The sequence below is a fragment of the Recurvomyces mirabilis genome, assembly GCF_035927965.1.
Source record: "Recurvomyces mirabilis strain CCFEE 5264 chromosome Unknown scaffold_29, whole genome shotgun sequence".
Taxonomy (NCBI): domain Eukaryota; kingdom Fungi; phylum Ascomycota; class Dothideomycetes; order Mycosphaerellales; family Teratosphaeriaceae; genus Recurvomyces; species Recurvomyces mirabilis.
Genome location: NW_027041963.1, coordinates 53285 through 68906, shown reverse-complemented (window position 1 = coordinate 68906; position 15622 = coordinate 53285). Strand labels below are relative to the sequence as shown.

General features: G+C 53.1%; 7 protein-coding genes across 7 annotated transcripts; 2 read left to right on the top strand and 5 right to left on the bottom strand.

Annotated features, from left to right (window-relative positions):
• Window positions 1-67: 67 nt before the first annotated feature.
• On the bottom strand, window positions 68-348 carry LTS14_009059 (uncharacterized protein; the record flags this gene model as incomplete). Its single annotated transcript, XM_064841742.1, has 2 exons — window positions 68-144; window positions 207-348. 2 exons carry the CDS (start codon window positions 346-348, stop codon window positions 68-70), a joined length of 219 nt encoding a protein of 72 aa, XP_064690577.1.
• Window positions 349-1153: 805 nt separating this feature from the next.
• LTS14_009058 (uncharacterized protein) lies at window positions 1154-2960 on the top strand (the record flags this gene model as incomplete). The annotated part of the gene is made up of 2 exons (XM_064841741.1): window positions 1154-1178; window positions 1228-2960. 2 exons carry the CDS (start codon window positions 1154-1156, stop codon window positions 2958-2960), a joined length of 1758 nt encoding a protein of 585 aa, XP_064690576.1.
• A 269-nt stretch (window positions 2961-3229) lies between these two features.
• ARP2 (Arp2/3 complex subunit, actin nucleation center) lies at window positions 3230-4507 on the bottom strand (the record flags this gene model as incomplete). Its single annotated transcript, XM_064841740.1, has 3 exons — window positions 3230-4333; window positions 4387-4433; window positions 4489-4507. The coding sequence occupies 3 exons, from the start codon at window positions 4505-4507 to the stop codon at window positions 3230-3232; spliced, it is 1170 nt and encodes a 389-aa protein (XP_064690575.1).
• Window positions 4508-7385: 2878 nt separating this feature from the next.
• SUN4 (Beta-glucosidase (SUN)) lies at window positions 7386-8891 on the top strand (the record flags this gene model as incomplete). The annotated part of the gene is made up of 2 exons (XM_064841739.1): window positions 7386-8786; window positions 8844-8891. The coding sequence occupies 2 exons, from the start codon at window positions 7386-7388 to the stop codon at window positions 8889-8891; spliced, it is 1449 nt and encodes a 482-aa protein (XP_064690574.1).
• Window positions 8892-10160: 1269 nt separating this feature from the next.
• On the bottom strand, window positions 10161-10397 carry LTS14_009055 (uncharacterized protein; the record flags this gene model as incomplete). The annotated part of the gene is made up of 1 exon (XM_064841738.1): window positions 10161-10397. The coding sequence occupies one exon, from the start codon at window positions 10395-10397 to the stop codon at window positions 10161-10163; it is 237 nt and encodes a 78-aa protein (XP_064690573.1).
• A 470-nt stretch (window positions 10398-10867) lies between these two features.
• On the bottom strand, window positions 10868-11804 carry LTS14_009054 (uncharacterized protein; the record flags this gene model as incomplete). Its single annotated transcript, XM_064841737.1, has 2 exons — window positions 10868-11722; window positions 11775-11804. 2 exons carry the CDS (start codon window positions 11802-11804, stop codon window positions 10868-10870), a joined length of 885 nt encoding a protein of 294 aa, XP_064690572.1.
• Window positions 11805-13287: 1483 nt separating this feature from the next.
• Window positions 13288-15582, bottom strand: MBP1 (Transcription factor mbp1; the record flags this gene model as incomplete). Its single annotated transcript, XM_064841736.1, has 4 exons — window positions 13288-15191; window positions 15250-15353; window positions 15403-15491; window positions 15541-15582. The coding sequence occupies 4 exons, from the start codon at window positions 15580-15582 to the stop codon at window positions 13288-13290; spliced, it is 2139 nt and encodes a 712-aa protein (XP_064690571.1).
• Between the last annotated feature and the right edge of the window lie 40 nt (window positions 15583-15622).

Sequence of the window (15622 nt, the reverse complement as noted above, 5' to 3'; positions counted from 1 at the left end):
TCATGCTTCCAAGATCCATCCCGTGGCAGGTAACCGTCAAAGCCTCTCCGCGCCATTCCAACAATCATCATCGCTTGGGCGGATCCGGTTTCGGATCGTCTGGCCTCTTTACGGGCTTTTCCCTTGGCTTGTTCTTTCCTGGAACTGTGAAGAAGAGGAATTAGTAGGGTCACTGTGAAGAGTCGATGTCCAGTGAGACTACTCACTCTCAACAGGCATGGTCGGACCTCCCTTGTCAGGAGGCTTCTTGTCGTAGCTCTGGTTACCTGTACCCTGCGGATCATCTCGCCTCTCGCCAGTATCTGGATTGCTCCCTCCTGACGAACCTTGATTGCCGCTTCCGGGCATATGAGACAATGCTTACCTGTGTGGTATTTCTGCAACTGGACCTGCCTTAATGTCGCACACACGACGACGATAAGTACATTATTCAGTCACAGTGGTGCTGCTTGTGTGCTGCGGATCTCTCTATCGATCGCTACCATCAGTTGGATGCTGGATGACATGCTGAGTGACAGCGGAGGGTGACGGTGAAGTGACATGACTTCCGGATCCGATGACACGTAAACAAGATGGATGATGTATCGCTTCTGTCACTATGAACGAGTCGGTATTCCCTGTCTGGTGCCATATGTCTTTTGGAACTCAGGACGACCAGTACCATGTCAGCGTACGGAGTTCGGTACGGTCTCGTTCTACTCTCACGATTAGAATCGTGCCTTCTCGATCCGGCCTAGCGTTTCAGTCCGGCAAATGCAGCCGCTGTTTTGCTGATGCGCTCCTGTTCCTAGCATCTCGATCATCTCTCGGCGTGCAAGTTGTCAGCTAAAGCCTCTCCGCAAAATCTGCATGTTTCCACGATGAGCGACAAGCTCGTTGCCTTATTATGCGCAGGCTACATTGATTTTTCCCCGGGCTGCTAGTTTGCCCGCGGCCGATATGACGCCCCCTGAAGTCCGTCGGCTTTGAACATAGTCTGTGTGACCTTGAGCTATGAATGTCGTGCAGGCCATGCAGGCATCCGTTCCTCATGATCATTCGTGCGACGATGCACGTTGCGCAAGTCGAGACGATGTGTCGACCTCCAGGTGGCCATGGACGAGACTCCCCGTCCTCGACTATCTTCTCTCGCATAGATTCCCGAACATTTGACATGGTATGGCAGCATGGCGACGGTGGTAAGCACTCCTGCGACAGCCAAGAGGGCAATCAAGCTGTGCTCTATAGCCCCTGGAAACGAGAACGAGGTCATTGCTTGCAGATTGGAACGGGCGGACTTAGCGGCTACCTCATCTTACAAGTGTCTATCCTACGTCTGGGGCAGCCAAGATGATAGAGTGCCAATCCTACTCGACGGCAAAGATCATGGCGTGACGAGGAATCTGCATGCCGCCCTACACATGCTCCGTCGAACAGATGACGTGGCCAGGATCTGGATCGACGCACTGTGCATCGACCAAGACGATGATGGAGAGAAGCGTGAGCAAGTGGCAATGATGGGAGACATCTTCAGAAGTGCCGAGGAGGTGATCGTCTGGCTCGGTGAGCCAGCTAGTCGAGTTTCCAGGGGGATGGACATGCATATGATCTTGGAAAGATGTATGACATCGCTAGCCGAAAACGCACACTTCCACGAGCTTCCCTTCGGCTCGCATTGCATGTCCCGGAGGTGTCCAGCTGCCCACGATCAGTCATCGGACGCTACGTGTGCCTGGGCAGAACTACTAGCAGTACTGCGATCTTGGTTCGAGTCTACCTGGTTCGAGCGAACATGGACTGTGCAGGAGATAGTCCTACCTCGAAAAGCCACCCTCATGTTAGGCTCCCTCAAGTTACCATGGAGTACAGTCACAAAAGGATTCGGTAATCTCAGAGAGCACATGAGCTCATGCTGTACGGAGTGCGTATACGGCTTGCCCGGAGAAGACCCTAGGCATGTATACCGTATGACGAGCAATGTCATCGACTTTGTAGCTGCGAAGAACAAGCTTGATCAAGGCCAACACCTCATAGAACCACTGCTGCAGTTCAACTGGAAGAAGGCCACGGATCCGAGGGATAAGATATATGGGCTGCTTGGGCTACAAAGCGGAAGACGACCGACGCCAGTAATGCCAGATTATGCGGCCAGCTTGCAAGACATCTTCACCAGCTTAGCTACCGACGTGATCAAGACGCAAGACTGGCTGGTACCGCTTTGTCTCGATCTGCGGCAGGAGCTAAAGGGTCTCCCATCGTGGGTCCCGGACTGGACTCTCACAGCGACGAATCCGGTATTCTACTCCATCTCCCGCTTCACCTGGACATGGTCGTACAGCGCTGCAGACGAATTAGAAGGCAATATTACGATAGACGGTGACAACGTTCTCAACGTGAGCGGTATTCGTGTAGACGACTTCAGTGAAATCGGCGAAGCTTACGAAATGATGAAGGACTGTGCGGATCAGCTGGCGGTTTTTCAGAGCTGGAAAACCATGACTGACCTTGATAATCGTGGTGAGGATGAGTACATTAGTGGAGGCACGTTGGAACAAGCATTCTGGCGTACCATGTTCGCCGACCGTTTCCACCAAGATCAGAAACCGCGACAGCTCAAAGCGGACGATGTCACAGCTCTATATAGCTTCTTGGAAGAGACCGAAGACCGGCTGAAGAAGTACGGCAACGATGCTCTCATCTGCTTGAATGATGCAACGTCTTCTCATATCATCGCCGTGCTGGACCGTAGACTTTTCCGGACCAGGAAAGGTTGGCTGGGCGTTTGTCCAAAAATGGCTGCAGCTGGGGATGAGGTACATGTGCTTGGTGATTGTCCTGTACCGGTAGTGCTTCGTCGAGTTGATGCCGAAGATGGTGAACGAGAGGAGTATCGGGTCCTTGGTCATTGTTACGTGCATGGGATCATGGAAGGTGAAGCTTCCGAGTTAGGTATTGGCGTGCAGAGGATACGAATCGTATAGAATCGTGTGTCAGAGGAAAGGGGCAACCGTCCCATTGGCGCAGCGTACAAGATACCCTGACGGCGTACTATATTACGGCAAAAGGTATGCGAAGTGCGCTTGGAGGTATGCTTTTGACATTGTCGTGTACCTTTCTGGTCGCTGTCTCCTTGCCATGGCAAGTTTGCGATAGTATGAGAATCGTGGCGCTTTGATTCGCAGCTCAACCGCCGCTGCGACGCCCAACGCCATGGCTTCATCAGACTGCACGCTATACACGATCATCAACATCATCTCGCACCAAACTTTTCCAGCGCTCTCGACCCCTGCTCCGCCCATTCCTGCTTGCTCACCCACATATTCTCCTTGTCCGCCATAATATTCGCCAGCACCGCGCCACCCAAGAAAACCATATGCCGTCTTCGCGGCGGATCTTCTATCCGCACCTTGAATTTGTTTAAACGCTCGGGGTTGCCACCAAGGACCTTCGTGAGCCACAATTGCTTGATCTCCTTTTCCATTCGTGATGGCAGACCTGGATACATTGAGCTACCACCAGATAGTACGATTGCGCGGTAGAGTGATGATCGGATGTCCACGTCGGCTGCTTGGATGGTGTTGAAGAGGAATTCGGCGATACCGGGCTGTTCGACGTCCACGAGATGTGGTTGGAAGAGGCATTCTGGTGCCTCGAAACGTTCACTGCCGACTCGGATCACTCTGCCGTCAGGTAGGGTATAGTTCTCAACCAGCACAGTTGTCTCCTCGGCCAGCTTCTGGTCGAGTGCTAGGTCGTATGAGACATAGCACATTTTCTCCTTGATCGCACGAACGGTCTCGAAGTCGGCTGTCCTGTTCAGAGCGTACCCGCGCCGAAGGAGGAGCGAGATCAAATTCCGTGTGACATCTCGACCAGCCACATCCAACCGCCGGGTCAGGTGATTGAGCACCGTGCTCTCATACACCGGCACGATATGCGTCACACCATCTCCGGAATCCACCACAACACCAGACGAGAGTCCTTGCGCATACAGTGCCAGCACAGCCTGGATAGCCACATACACCCCACCGAAATTGTACCGCTCAAACATGACCTCGCACATCTGTTCTCGGTTCTTGAGAGGATTCATCGGAGGCTCGGTAAGCAGGATCTTGCGGCCGGTCGGATCTATGCGCATCTTCTCGAAGAAAGTGTAGTCCCACATGTGCTGCATGTCGTCCCAGCGCTTGACTATGCCGTTCTCCATGGGGTAGGTGATCTGTAGCATACTTCGTGCTGTCGCTGCCTCGTCACCGCACATGATGTCCTTGAGCTTGATGTCGCCAGAGGACTGTTCTTCGGTTCGTAGTATGGGTCGTCCGACTATAGATGGGTATTGATGGTCTGGGAAGTTCTTCGCATGATCAGCCTACAGTTCACTTTCCTTTTCACTACTGGGCGACCAACCTGGCCAGCGTATCCGGCTTTGATGAACCCGGTGCCTCCATCGAGGACTATTCATATGTGGTCAGTATGGTGCTCATATACTTGTGCTTCTCCAGAGCATACCAATTGGCGCTTCCGCCATGCTGCCCATATTTGTCGTGGATTTCTGCACCAATAGTCCAAGCTATGAGTGAAGCCTGGAGAAATATACACAGCCCAATGCTATAGCCTGCCCTCACTGACGACGCTGGCCACGATTCCGAGCCCCACCAGATTACGTCAGCCGCTTGAGCGCAACGGGCCGCATTCCAGTCGTACTTAATCGACTCGAATCTCGCGCTCTGCTTCCAAATCTCAATCCCGTGAGTCCAACCAGAACCACCCCATACCATCACCTCAATACTGACTGCCATCCCAGAGTGCACGGGCATTACGCATATCAGTGAGGATTCGTCCGAGATTGCGTTTTTGCTAGTGTGAGTAACCACCCAACCCATCTACCATCGACAACAACACAAGGCTAACCATTTCTGCAGTGAAAACTATCAACTGACTGCTCCTGTTGGACTTCGGTTCGGCAGGGAATTTTTGAAACAACCTTCATGCCTCAGCAATGAGCGCATACTTTTCATCAGGAATTCTCGCGTTTGCAAGAGACTGGAGAAGAGATTCTACATAAGCGAGGCTGGGCAGAGGAGGTCGTCGATGCCTCGCCAGGCTGTCACTCGCACGGCCAAGGTAATAGTCGTGTCGCCGGTAGGTATTTGTTGCTTGACCCTGACATAGCTGATTGAGCCAGCACTCGAGGCGGCTACAGCCCACTGTCTGCAGACCGAGATCTCAATGTGGTTGGAGGCTCATCACGCAAAGCTACGGCAGTCCTCCATACTCATTAATCAGAGGCCGTCGCTGATACGAGTTCGCTGCCTTCTCCCGCTGCTCTGTGGAAGCTGATACACGAGTTCAGTATCGAGGTAGCACTCTTGCCCTTCTACTGCATAAGCGGTGGCAGCACGACGGAAGCCATGTGCTATGCATACAGCAGCCACGTGAGACAATTGATGACGAGGACCAACGAAGCACAATCAGTCTTCTGGTCACGGCATTGACACTGCGGTGCCTCAGATAGCTGCTGACGGGCGATGCGAGAGGACGTGCAGTATTAATGAAGGGTTGAGAGACACCTTACTTCTCTTCTCACGGCCTTGCTACCCAAGACTTCACGGTACTGCTGCACGATGGGCGTATATCATGTGAACACATTGGCACTCCCCAGTAACGTGACTACCCTTCGGCCTCATGGCACAAGGAGAGGTACGATTTGTGTTTCAAACCGCGAATCTGGCACCATAACGCGTTGAGCACGCCGTTGCCCAACTCATAGTCCGCCTCCATAAGATCACAGCGGCGCGGTAAGAAGAACTCTATTGAGCGCTCAGGCGCCGCACACGTACACTACACGACTGCCGAGACAGTTCATAGGCGGGGGCAACGAAATTGCGATTGTGCTGCCAACGACACGACAAGTACTCGGCAGTGAGTGTCGTGTGCTCGGCAGGTTAGCCTTCACGTCCTATCTCCAAGCGAAAGTATGGGGTCAAGTCGTGGACTCGTAGACGATACGAGTCCAAGATCCTCGTGTCCTGGTGAAATGAATATCATATCGCCTAAGTGCATGCAACTCTTGTATACCTATAGCAGCGTCGGTGGCAATTTCCACGACCTGGAGCCGCCGGCCGTTGGAAGCTTGGCGGTTGGTTGGTGCTGCAAATAGAACATTTGAATTGCAATCGCTCGAAGGAACTGGAGAGTTATTCTACAGGTACGATTGGCACAACTTTGCATCCTTCAATCTAGCATCATGGTCGCATAGCCCTTCTGATGAGCTCATCTCGCGCACGCTGCATGTCATGTGTTGTGTTTGTTGACCTCCATCATTCGGAATGCACTTGCCATCTCATTGGGCGAGACTTTCCGCCGGCGCAGAGAGAGTTGCGCTAGTAATGCAGGTACGAAGGGAGTATCGCAGGGATGAACTTGAGCTATGGACGACGTTTGTATTGTTATTGCGGCCGGGCCTCTACCTGTGGTCGTTCGCTCCGCCGCAACAATAATAATGACTGGGTCTCGTTTCCCTCCTCGATCCCAACCGTTATACAGTAGTCAGGGAGGTCTGCGGGAGGTGAAGGGTTGTGATGAGGTATCTAGGGACGCTGTAGCTGTTTGTAAATGCCGTGAGACCACAACACCGTCGAGACGTTGCATGCGCTGAGCAACGACCGAGACGAGCGGTTCACACCCAGTCAGTGACGACGATATGGTCTCTCACAGCTTCCTGTATAGATCATGATAGCTGTTCGGAAGGACAATGGGGTAGCGTGGAATAGCCGCTAGATGTCGAGCAGAAGCTGTAGAATAGTAATAGTTTGTGAAAATTGCTGTCGACCACATTATTATGATAGGACGGTAGTAGAAGACAATTTCCTGCTAGACACTACTCTGTGACTCTGTTCACGTTAGCTCGTGGCTTGTGTTGGCATGATCACCATTGGACCCACAAGCGAGATTGGAGCACGTATCATACTCCTTTTGGCGCGCTCGGATCCATCTCGCCCTTCCGCTCCACCTCCACCATGCTGTGAACACAACACGCAGCATCTCACCTGCGCACCATAATCCTAATTCCACCTGGAGACCACCAGACTGCTACTCGTCTCCAATTCACTCATTCGGAATCAGCTCGCGACCATAACATTCTTTCCTGCTTCTCAATCCCACGCGCCGATACCAGCCTGCCTACACCCGCGACCGTCATACCACACCCACACAGCTTACAGCACGCGAGACGAGGTTCGATCACGATATCTGCATTGTTCGGCATTGAACAAAGGCCAAGGACGTCAGCTCATATCCTTACCGTGGCTTCACTGGAACACATCGCGACGAATAACAAAACGCACCTCAGTTGACACCACCTGACGAGCTCGATAACATCGCATTAATTGGTGATACCGGTAACAATGAAGGTCACACTCTCGCTGCTCACCGCGGCAGTCGCCGTAGCCGCTGCGCAACCGCATCAACACGCCCACGCTCACGCCCACGAGAAGCGTGACGAGGTATGGGATTCGACCATGGTGGTCGTGCCTGGCCCGACTGTCATCGCCTACGTCCTCAACGGCAAGCCGATCTCCGAAGACGATGTGAATCGCGGCATTGCGGACGGCTCACTCATCTGGGCACACGGCGGTCAGCTCCAACAGGCTGATAGCGCTTCCACGCCAGCAAGCACTGCTGCGCCCTCCAGCTCTGCAGCTGCCTATATCCCATGGAACCACGACTCCTCCTCGTCTGCGGCGCCATCCCCATCTCCTTCATCCTCGTCAGTCTACGTTGCGCCAACGACATCGTCGTCTTCCGTGTATGTCGCGCCAACGACATCGTCGTCTTCCGTGTATGTCGCGCCATCGACCAGCAGCAGTGCGCCAGCATTATCTTACTCTGCTCCCGCTTCGTCGAGCAGCGCCGCACCCTCCAGTGCACCATCAAGCGCTCCATCGTACAGTGGTGGCAACTCCGGCTCCAGTGGCTCTTCGTCTGGCGTCGACTCTCCTTTCCCTGACGGCCAGCTTGACTGCAGCACGTTCCCATCCTCATACGGAGCAGTCCCTGTCGACTGGATGGGGCTTGGTGGCTGGACTGGTGTGCAAAGCCCTGGCTCCCACAGCAGCGCCGGCATGAGCAACATCATGACCCTCGTCAAGAGCCAGTGCCCTGACGGCAACTGCTGCACCGAGGGTTCTTACTGCTCGTACGCTTGCCCAGCGGGTTACCAAAAGTCTCAATGGCCAACTACCCAGGGTGCCACCGGTCAATCTGTGGGTGGTATCCAATGCCTGAACGGCAAGCTCCACCTCACCAACCCAGGCCTGTCTAAGAACCTCTGCATGACTGGTGCCTCCCAAGTTACCGTCTTGGTCCAGAACAAGATGTCCTCCAACGCCGCTATCTGCCGTACCGACTACCCTGGCACTGAAGCTGAGACTATTCCATTGGACACCCAACCCGGTTCAACCAACAACCTCACTTGCCCCGACGCAGACAACTACTACAATTGGGAGGGTGGACACACCTCTGCTCAATACTACGTCAACCCCAAGGGTGTCTCCGCCTCCAACGCGTGCCAGTGGGGCAGCTCAGCAAACCCATGGGGTAATTATGCGCCACTTAACCTTGGTGTCGGCTACAGCAACGGTGCCGCTTGGTTGGCCATCTTCCAGAATGCGCCCACTACGACTGCTTCGCTCGACTTCACCGTTACCATTACTGGTGACAATGTTTCAGGAAACTGCAAATACTCGAACGGCCAGTATTGCAGTGGTCCCAACTACAGCCAATGCAGTTCGACGACTGGGTGCACGGTAAGCTTAGACCATTGCCACTTGACATGATGTATGGGTGCTGATCATATTCCACAGGTATCAATAAGCTCAGGAACCGCCACCTACGTCTTCAGCGACTCGTAGGTGTCGTGTTGTACGAAGTACAGCAGCTGCGCGATCTCACCTTCGTCAATACTACCATCGACTAGCGCAACCTTGAACGACCTTACCTGCTTCTTTCAACCAGCGTGCCTGCTACCTTTCCACCGCACTTTATGAACCCAACCAACGAGGCCTGGCAGCTTCCCACCGCATCAAACCCTGTACATGAAGCGCACCAAATCCATTCTTGGTCATCCTTTCGCACACACGACCCAGCAGCATGCGAGGACATTGCGCGGTCAGCAGAATCAACTTAACGGCCCTCGGCATGTGGCTTTGAGGCAACATTCGCATCAGCAAATCATCGTTAGCATGGCATTTGAGTCTATCTAAGCAGAGCGTCTGTTCTGTGCCTGGCGCCTGGGCTGGCTCTGTCGTGCCCTGCGTGGAGATGGACGCGCAGATCTTATCGAATACCCTTTTTTTTCCCCTCCGAGTCTTTCGTTCTCATAGTGTTTATTCCCCTGATTTATAACGACCTTCGTTCGAGATTCATGTGGTGCGCACGGGCAAGCTGGCAGGCAGGCGGAAATGGAGGGTGGATCGTGGGCTGAGGGTCGGATTCTTGGCTGGGCTTTTGTCGATGGGGTGGTGGTGGCGACGGGGAGACAGTCACTTGATCGCGAGGGCTGCTTTATCGACTACCTGGGGCTGCTATTGTGTGCATATGCTTTGCAAATCTATTCCGCCAGCAAGGAGAAGAATGAAAAAAATCCTATCTACCAATTGCTTTTTATGCTGCTGCTTCCACTTACGACGACGGCTTATGTGGGTTTGGTGGTGGTGCACTTCTTTGTATATAATGTCTGTTCTGGCCGGTCAATCGAAGTGGTTTTTGATCTGTCCTCACTTCTCTGCTTCTCCATGCTGTGTAGTCAGTTGTGTTGTCTGTCTGCAGTGCATTGGTGGCGCAGTGGAATCACGTGTCAGGATGAGAACGACATGAGGGATGAACAGATTTGAAAGACGTGGATCGCTTCGTGAATGCATCGTAACCTCTTTGGAGAGAGAAAAACGCCATGTAATGCCCGTGGTATCATCTATAACTTCACAAACTCATCATCGCCGCTCCAGCCTTTGCCCCATCATCTACTTAAGGACACGCCGCATGCTTGAAATCCTGCCTTCGCACGACCCTCGTCTTCGCCTCCTCACTCTTCTCCCCCACCACCCCCCCTTCCGGCCTTCTCAGCAGCCCGGACACCTCATCGCATCCTCCCGCTCGTCCAGGGCAGCCTTTCTGACCACCATCTACGAAAAGTCGTTAGGCCAGCACTTCTCCTTCGGCCACTGCTCGTTGTGCGTCTCGGCATGCTGCTCAAGGATCTTCTTGTTGTCCCTCGCCAGCTCCTTGCGGCAGAAAGCACAGATCGACATTTCTTTCTTCGCCTTCACCGGTGTGCCGTTGGGGTTGACGGGAATTCGGGTGCCGGCCGCTTCTGCTTTTTTGTGCTCGCGGTGGATACGGTCTTTCTTGCTGATGGGCATATTGGCGGATTCAGATTGGATTGTGGTGTCTGAGAATGATGTTGTTTTGTGGCTCCAGAGGATAAGGGGGGTTGATCACCGTGAAGAGTCGATCGTGAAAGATATATACCTTTTTCTGAAGATCTAGGCGTGAAAGTTGTAGGCTGAAATCCGCGCTAGGTGCGATTCAAACTTTCTGCATAGTTCACTTGCCTCTCCTATCAACCTTCACACCCATGCCTTCACTTAAAGATCGTGACCCGGCACTGATATGCACATGCAATATTGACAATCACAAGCGTACAGACTGTCAAAGCTCATTAATAAGGCTGGTTCACAATCATGAGTGAAGTGGCGATGCAGAACATTTGATATAGCCAAGGTAAATTATAGTGAGCGTCCCTTCTACATCTCTCCCTCACATTAGCTACTGCGGGATCATGAGACGACGGTTAGTATGGCATGATATTATTCAAACCCCGGGGATCTGCTCATGCAGTATCGTTGGTGCATTGCACACTAACAACCTCAAACTCATTCCACTTCCTCAAATATCTCTCTCCCTTCCTGTACATCCCAAAAACATACTTCCTCCTCCATCCCTTCAGATCAGCATCGTCCAGCTGAGCCTTTCGCATAGTAGCAGGAGGCTTCCAAGCCGGGTCGAAGACGAACAATCGCCTCTTGCCCGAAGCTAAACGTTCAATGCCGACGATGGTGATAGAATGCTGAGGTCTCTGCAGGAATAATGGCGGGCGGTCCGTAATATGCACGTTGGCTTGTTGCCCAGATGAAAAGTCCGTTGGGCTGGGGTTGAAGTACTTCTCCACGAAGTTCAAGAGGTCAGACCATGCGGTCGAGCCTGTGAAAGCAGAGCCGGTGCATTCGACACCCATGCTCAGGAGCAGAGCTTCGGCTTCCGAGCTGCCGATGTGCTTTCTTGCCCCTCTGATGCCACCGGTCTGAATGCGACCATGAGGATTGAAGCCACGGTCCCAGGCTGCTTCTATACGGTCCTGCAATCCAAGAACCGTAAGCTTTCGACCCAAGTCCTGCTGCACTTCTGCCTTGATGGAGACAGAGGTGTTCGTAGCTAATGAAAGGCAAATCATCTGGAGGTTCCTGTACCCGCAAAAATGAGGGCCTTCGTCCGGTAGCTTATGGATCTGTACGACACCCTGATAGCAGAGGTACGCAACCGCAACTTTCTTGTCGTGATGGAGTAGCTGGGCGAGCTTGGGAATCACATTTGGTAGATCGTTGCTGTGGTCTTCGGCGGCCAGGAGGGTATGTATATGCTCGGGCATATGATCTTCGAATGCATGAGGTCCTAGGTCACGCTTCTGCTGTATGCATCAGTACCAGGACATGATATCTTTCTCGGCACAGGTGGCGTACTCCCAGGCGTTTGATCTCATGATCATCCATCGGGAAGATTCATCGCTGAAATGCTGCGATCATGGTGTGTCTCTTGCAGTGTTTGAGACCACGTTGATCTCGCCGAACCGTTGCGAGTTTGAGGCGATGGTAGGTTGGCATGTAGGTATCGTCTTCGCCACTCCTACCACGACTATGTCAGGTCGCTGTCTCCCTACCTGCATGAGCTCAGATGAAGTAGCCACGATCGCGAGGTAAGCGAGATACGCCTGCCTTGATGAGATGAGCTGAGTGAACAACAAATGTATCATGACGTGGCAGCTGCGCCTCTGAAACATAACCAGTGTTTACAAGTCCGTGCATCTCGATTGACCAAGGCCAACCAAGGGCCAACCTTATCCAGCAGGTTTCTTGGCCTTTAAGATCTGACTGCTTCTCTCCTTACATTCCTAAGACACTGCCGACCAACTCCACGAGCAATAACAACTCATTTCAGTCACAAGAACAACGATTCCTGCAAAATGACACCCAACATGGCAAACAACGATGTTAAAAGAGGGTACTCCCAGCAAGCGCCAATGCAGGCTGTCCCCAGCCAAGAGCAGCTAAGCAATACTACGGAGGTAAGCTTTCGGAGCTCCATGAGCTTGATTCTTGGAGTTATGTCTGCGACAACGACGATGATACTCGTGTCGTGTGTCGCGGACGTAGACGTTTACCTGCGATATTGTCGCGCTGGGAGCCAGTATAGGTCACGGAATTGATGGCTAATACGGTACGATGTGAATATAGACCAACACCGACTCCGAGAACAACACCAAGACCCAGCGCACCATCTTAGGCATGAGGGGTGGAGGACTCATTCGTACGTCGATCTCATTGCCCATTACCCGATGCTACTTCGTTCTGCCAGAAGCTGACAAGACTGCGATGTTTAGTGGACCTCTGCGCCTGCTTCATCTGCTGCGAGGCTTGTGACGCCTGCTGCCATGCTGTGGACGACTGCTGCTGTTGCTAAGCGAGTGGGCGCGACTTTGACGGAAAGACGCGGTACAAGAGACAGAGACGAAGACTTGATTTCCGAGGGAGCGAGTGTTTAGTGGAGGCGTGAGCGGTCATGATGGTAGCGAGAAAGACGGTAGTTGAGCGTCAGATATCCCTGTAATTCCTGATTCAACCATGCTGCATCCAGTCGTACTGCGCACAAGTGGCTCTTGAATTTAGATTGTGGACAAGTACGTACTCCTGCAACCTTGAAAGCTGTCGAGGAAGACACAATTCTGTACACCGAATCGATAGAAGCTGTGCAGCAGCGGAGGCTATACATACGACGCCATCAACATGTCCAAGGTATCATGAGCAGCGTATCGAGCGACCAAGCAGCAATCCCACAACATCCCATCCCATCTCCATCCAACTTCCACAAAAGGTCCATGCTCCATCGTCGCTTCCACGTCGATACGATCATATATCCTTCCACCCACCTCCTTCACTATGTGCAACTCAACGACACAGCAGAACGACCAACAGCACACTACGCCACCAGCCCGCCCACAACCTCAGCATCCTCAAGCTCCCCCACAATCTCCGGCAACAAACCCTCGACATCCTCCTCCCTAACATTCAGCGCACCAGTGATAAGCCGTCTATACTGTCTCTGCTTCTCCCTCGCCGACTCCGAACCCGCTCCTACGTCGCCAGCGAGCGAGATGTTGCGGACGATGGTCTTGATCAGCTCCTTCCGCTGGAGTTGTAAGGAGGAGAGGTGGCGTGCGAGTGCGAGTTTGCGCTCTAGATAGGCTGAGCTGTGGGGGTCGAGATCCATCTCACTACTGTCGCTTGGCAGGTGAGGCGAAGATGAGGATTTGGCAGCCTTTTTGTCTTCAGCTTTGACGTGGTCGGCTAGTGCAGCTGCTTCTTCGCTCTCGACCAGGCTCTCGCATTCGCCTGTTAGTTCGGCGAGCACGCGCTCCAGCTCCTCCTCTTCTTCACCCACCTCGGTGGCGAGCTCGAGATCCCGCGCTGTCCACTCCTCGCTCTGTCGCCTTAGCCCTTCTAGTTCTGCTTTCCTCCGCTCGATGACACGTTCTGCTTCTCGGACTTCAGAGTCCTTGTCCGCCATTTCTGCGTCGAGAGCAGAGGCCAAGGAGCGCGTCTTCGTGATGATGGTAGGAAGAAGAGATGAGGTCAGCGTGAGTGCGACCTCCGAGCTATACACCTCCCTGCCTGGCGTTGTGGCCGATGAAGGTGCGAGTGTGCCATTACTTGCATTGACAGTGGTCAGGGAGGTGTGTGGGATCAGTGGATCGAATGGAATGCCATTTGCGATGCTCGACATGGAAGGGGCCTGGACTGCGCCACCTATAGTGTGCAGGCGTGAGGAACCTTCTGCAGCTTGGAAAGGTGACGAGGAGAACTGTCGGTTGCGTTCTTGACGGCGGTGGTTCAGCTGAACGATCAGTTGGTCGGCTGTCTCGCCCACGAGATTCATGACATCAACAGCTGCGTTCCTTCCAATCAAACTACGCACGCACTTTCGCGCTCCGTATCGTGCCGCTATCGTGATGGCAGTATCTCCATTACGATCCTGCTCGTTTAGCACTCTCTCCACGTCGCCAGGTGACAAAGTCTCAGTCATCTTCGACAAGATGCAATCCATGTAGTACCTCGCACATTCGTACTTCTTCTTGCTTTGCGTAATGCCTGCAATTTGGTGGAAGACAGTACTGCCAGACCACTCTTGCATATTGACCGTACGAATGAGCAGCGAGGCCAACTTCTCCATGTTCCGCTTGTCGAAGCTGTTTGTAAAGATGACTGATCGCATGAGTGGTGTCTCACCAGATTTCGACTGACTGTCAGTCCAAGCACCACGACGAATGAGATCCTTGACGACCTCAATGTCGCCCATAGCTGCTGCCCAATGCAGAGCAGAATGACCCTTTTCATCAATGGGTCGGTTGATATCGACATTGCCTGGTGGTGTAGGAGCAAGGACCATTGCATCCATGCTGGGGTCCTCTTGCAGCATGAAGTAGTCCAGCAGCTCCTCCGCCCACAGCTGATGCTCACGATCAGCCTGCGACATGTGATCTTCGATTCGTCTCCGCTTCCGTGATCCGCCAGTGTATGGGGCCATGTCGTATTCGTCGAATTGCGATTCCGAGGCTACGGTATCGTTGTCGGGTGTCTCTTCGTGGACGTCCATCTGATCGTAATTTTGATGATGATGTTGTTGTTGGTACATGTTTGCTGCGGGTGCTTTGCGCTGGGCGGCTTGTCGTGGCGCTCGTGGCTTAGAAGATGCAGCCGTCTCATGCTTTGGGGCCGGTGGCGGGCTACGGTCACCTGGGACAAAGTCGAAGATCGGACGAAGCTGTTCGAGGACACCATTCTTGGCTGCAAGAGTTCGTCCATCGTCCAGTGGAATCCAGGTTCCTAAGAAGATACTGTCAATTTCCCAGAACTGTAATCAATGGGCAGCTGTGTCACACACCCTGATACTTGCCGTACCCGCCCTGGACTTTCTCGTGGATACCCTTCTGCACCTCTCGTTCGAGGACTCTTGTGCGGGCAGGCTTGTCTAACCCCGCCAATTTTCTTAATGAAGTGTTAGCATGAGTCGGCGATGTCTCCATATCGGACTTACAGGATATGAGTCGCGTTGCACCACCCATCGCCCTGACGGCGCATGATCTGGTGGCCTTCCACAAGTAATTCGTATATTGGAACATTGCTCTGATGCGTGTCAGTCTGGAGCAGGATCCACACAGCAATGGTCACTCACATAGGTCGCAGAGTATACGGTGTTCCCGCTTCTGCCTGCCATGACGGCGATAGTATTCGCGTGAAATGAGACGAGAGCGAGG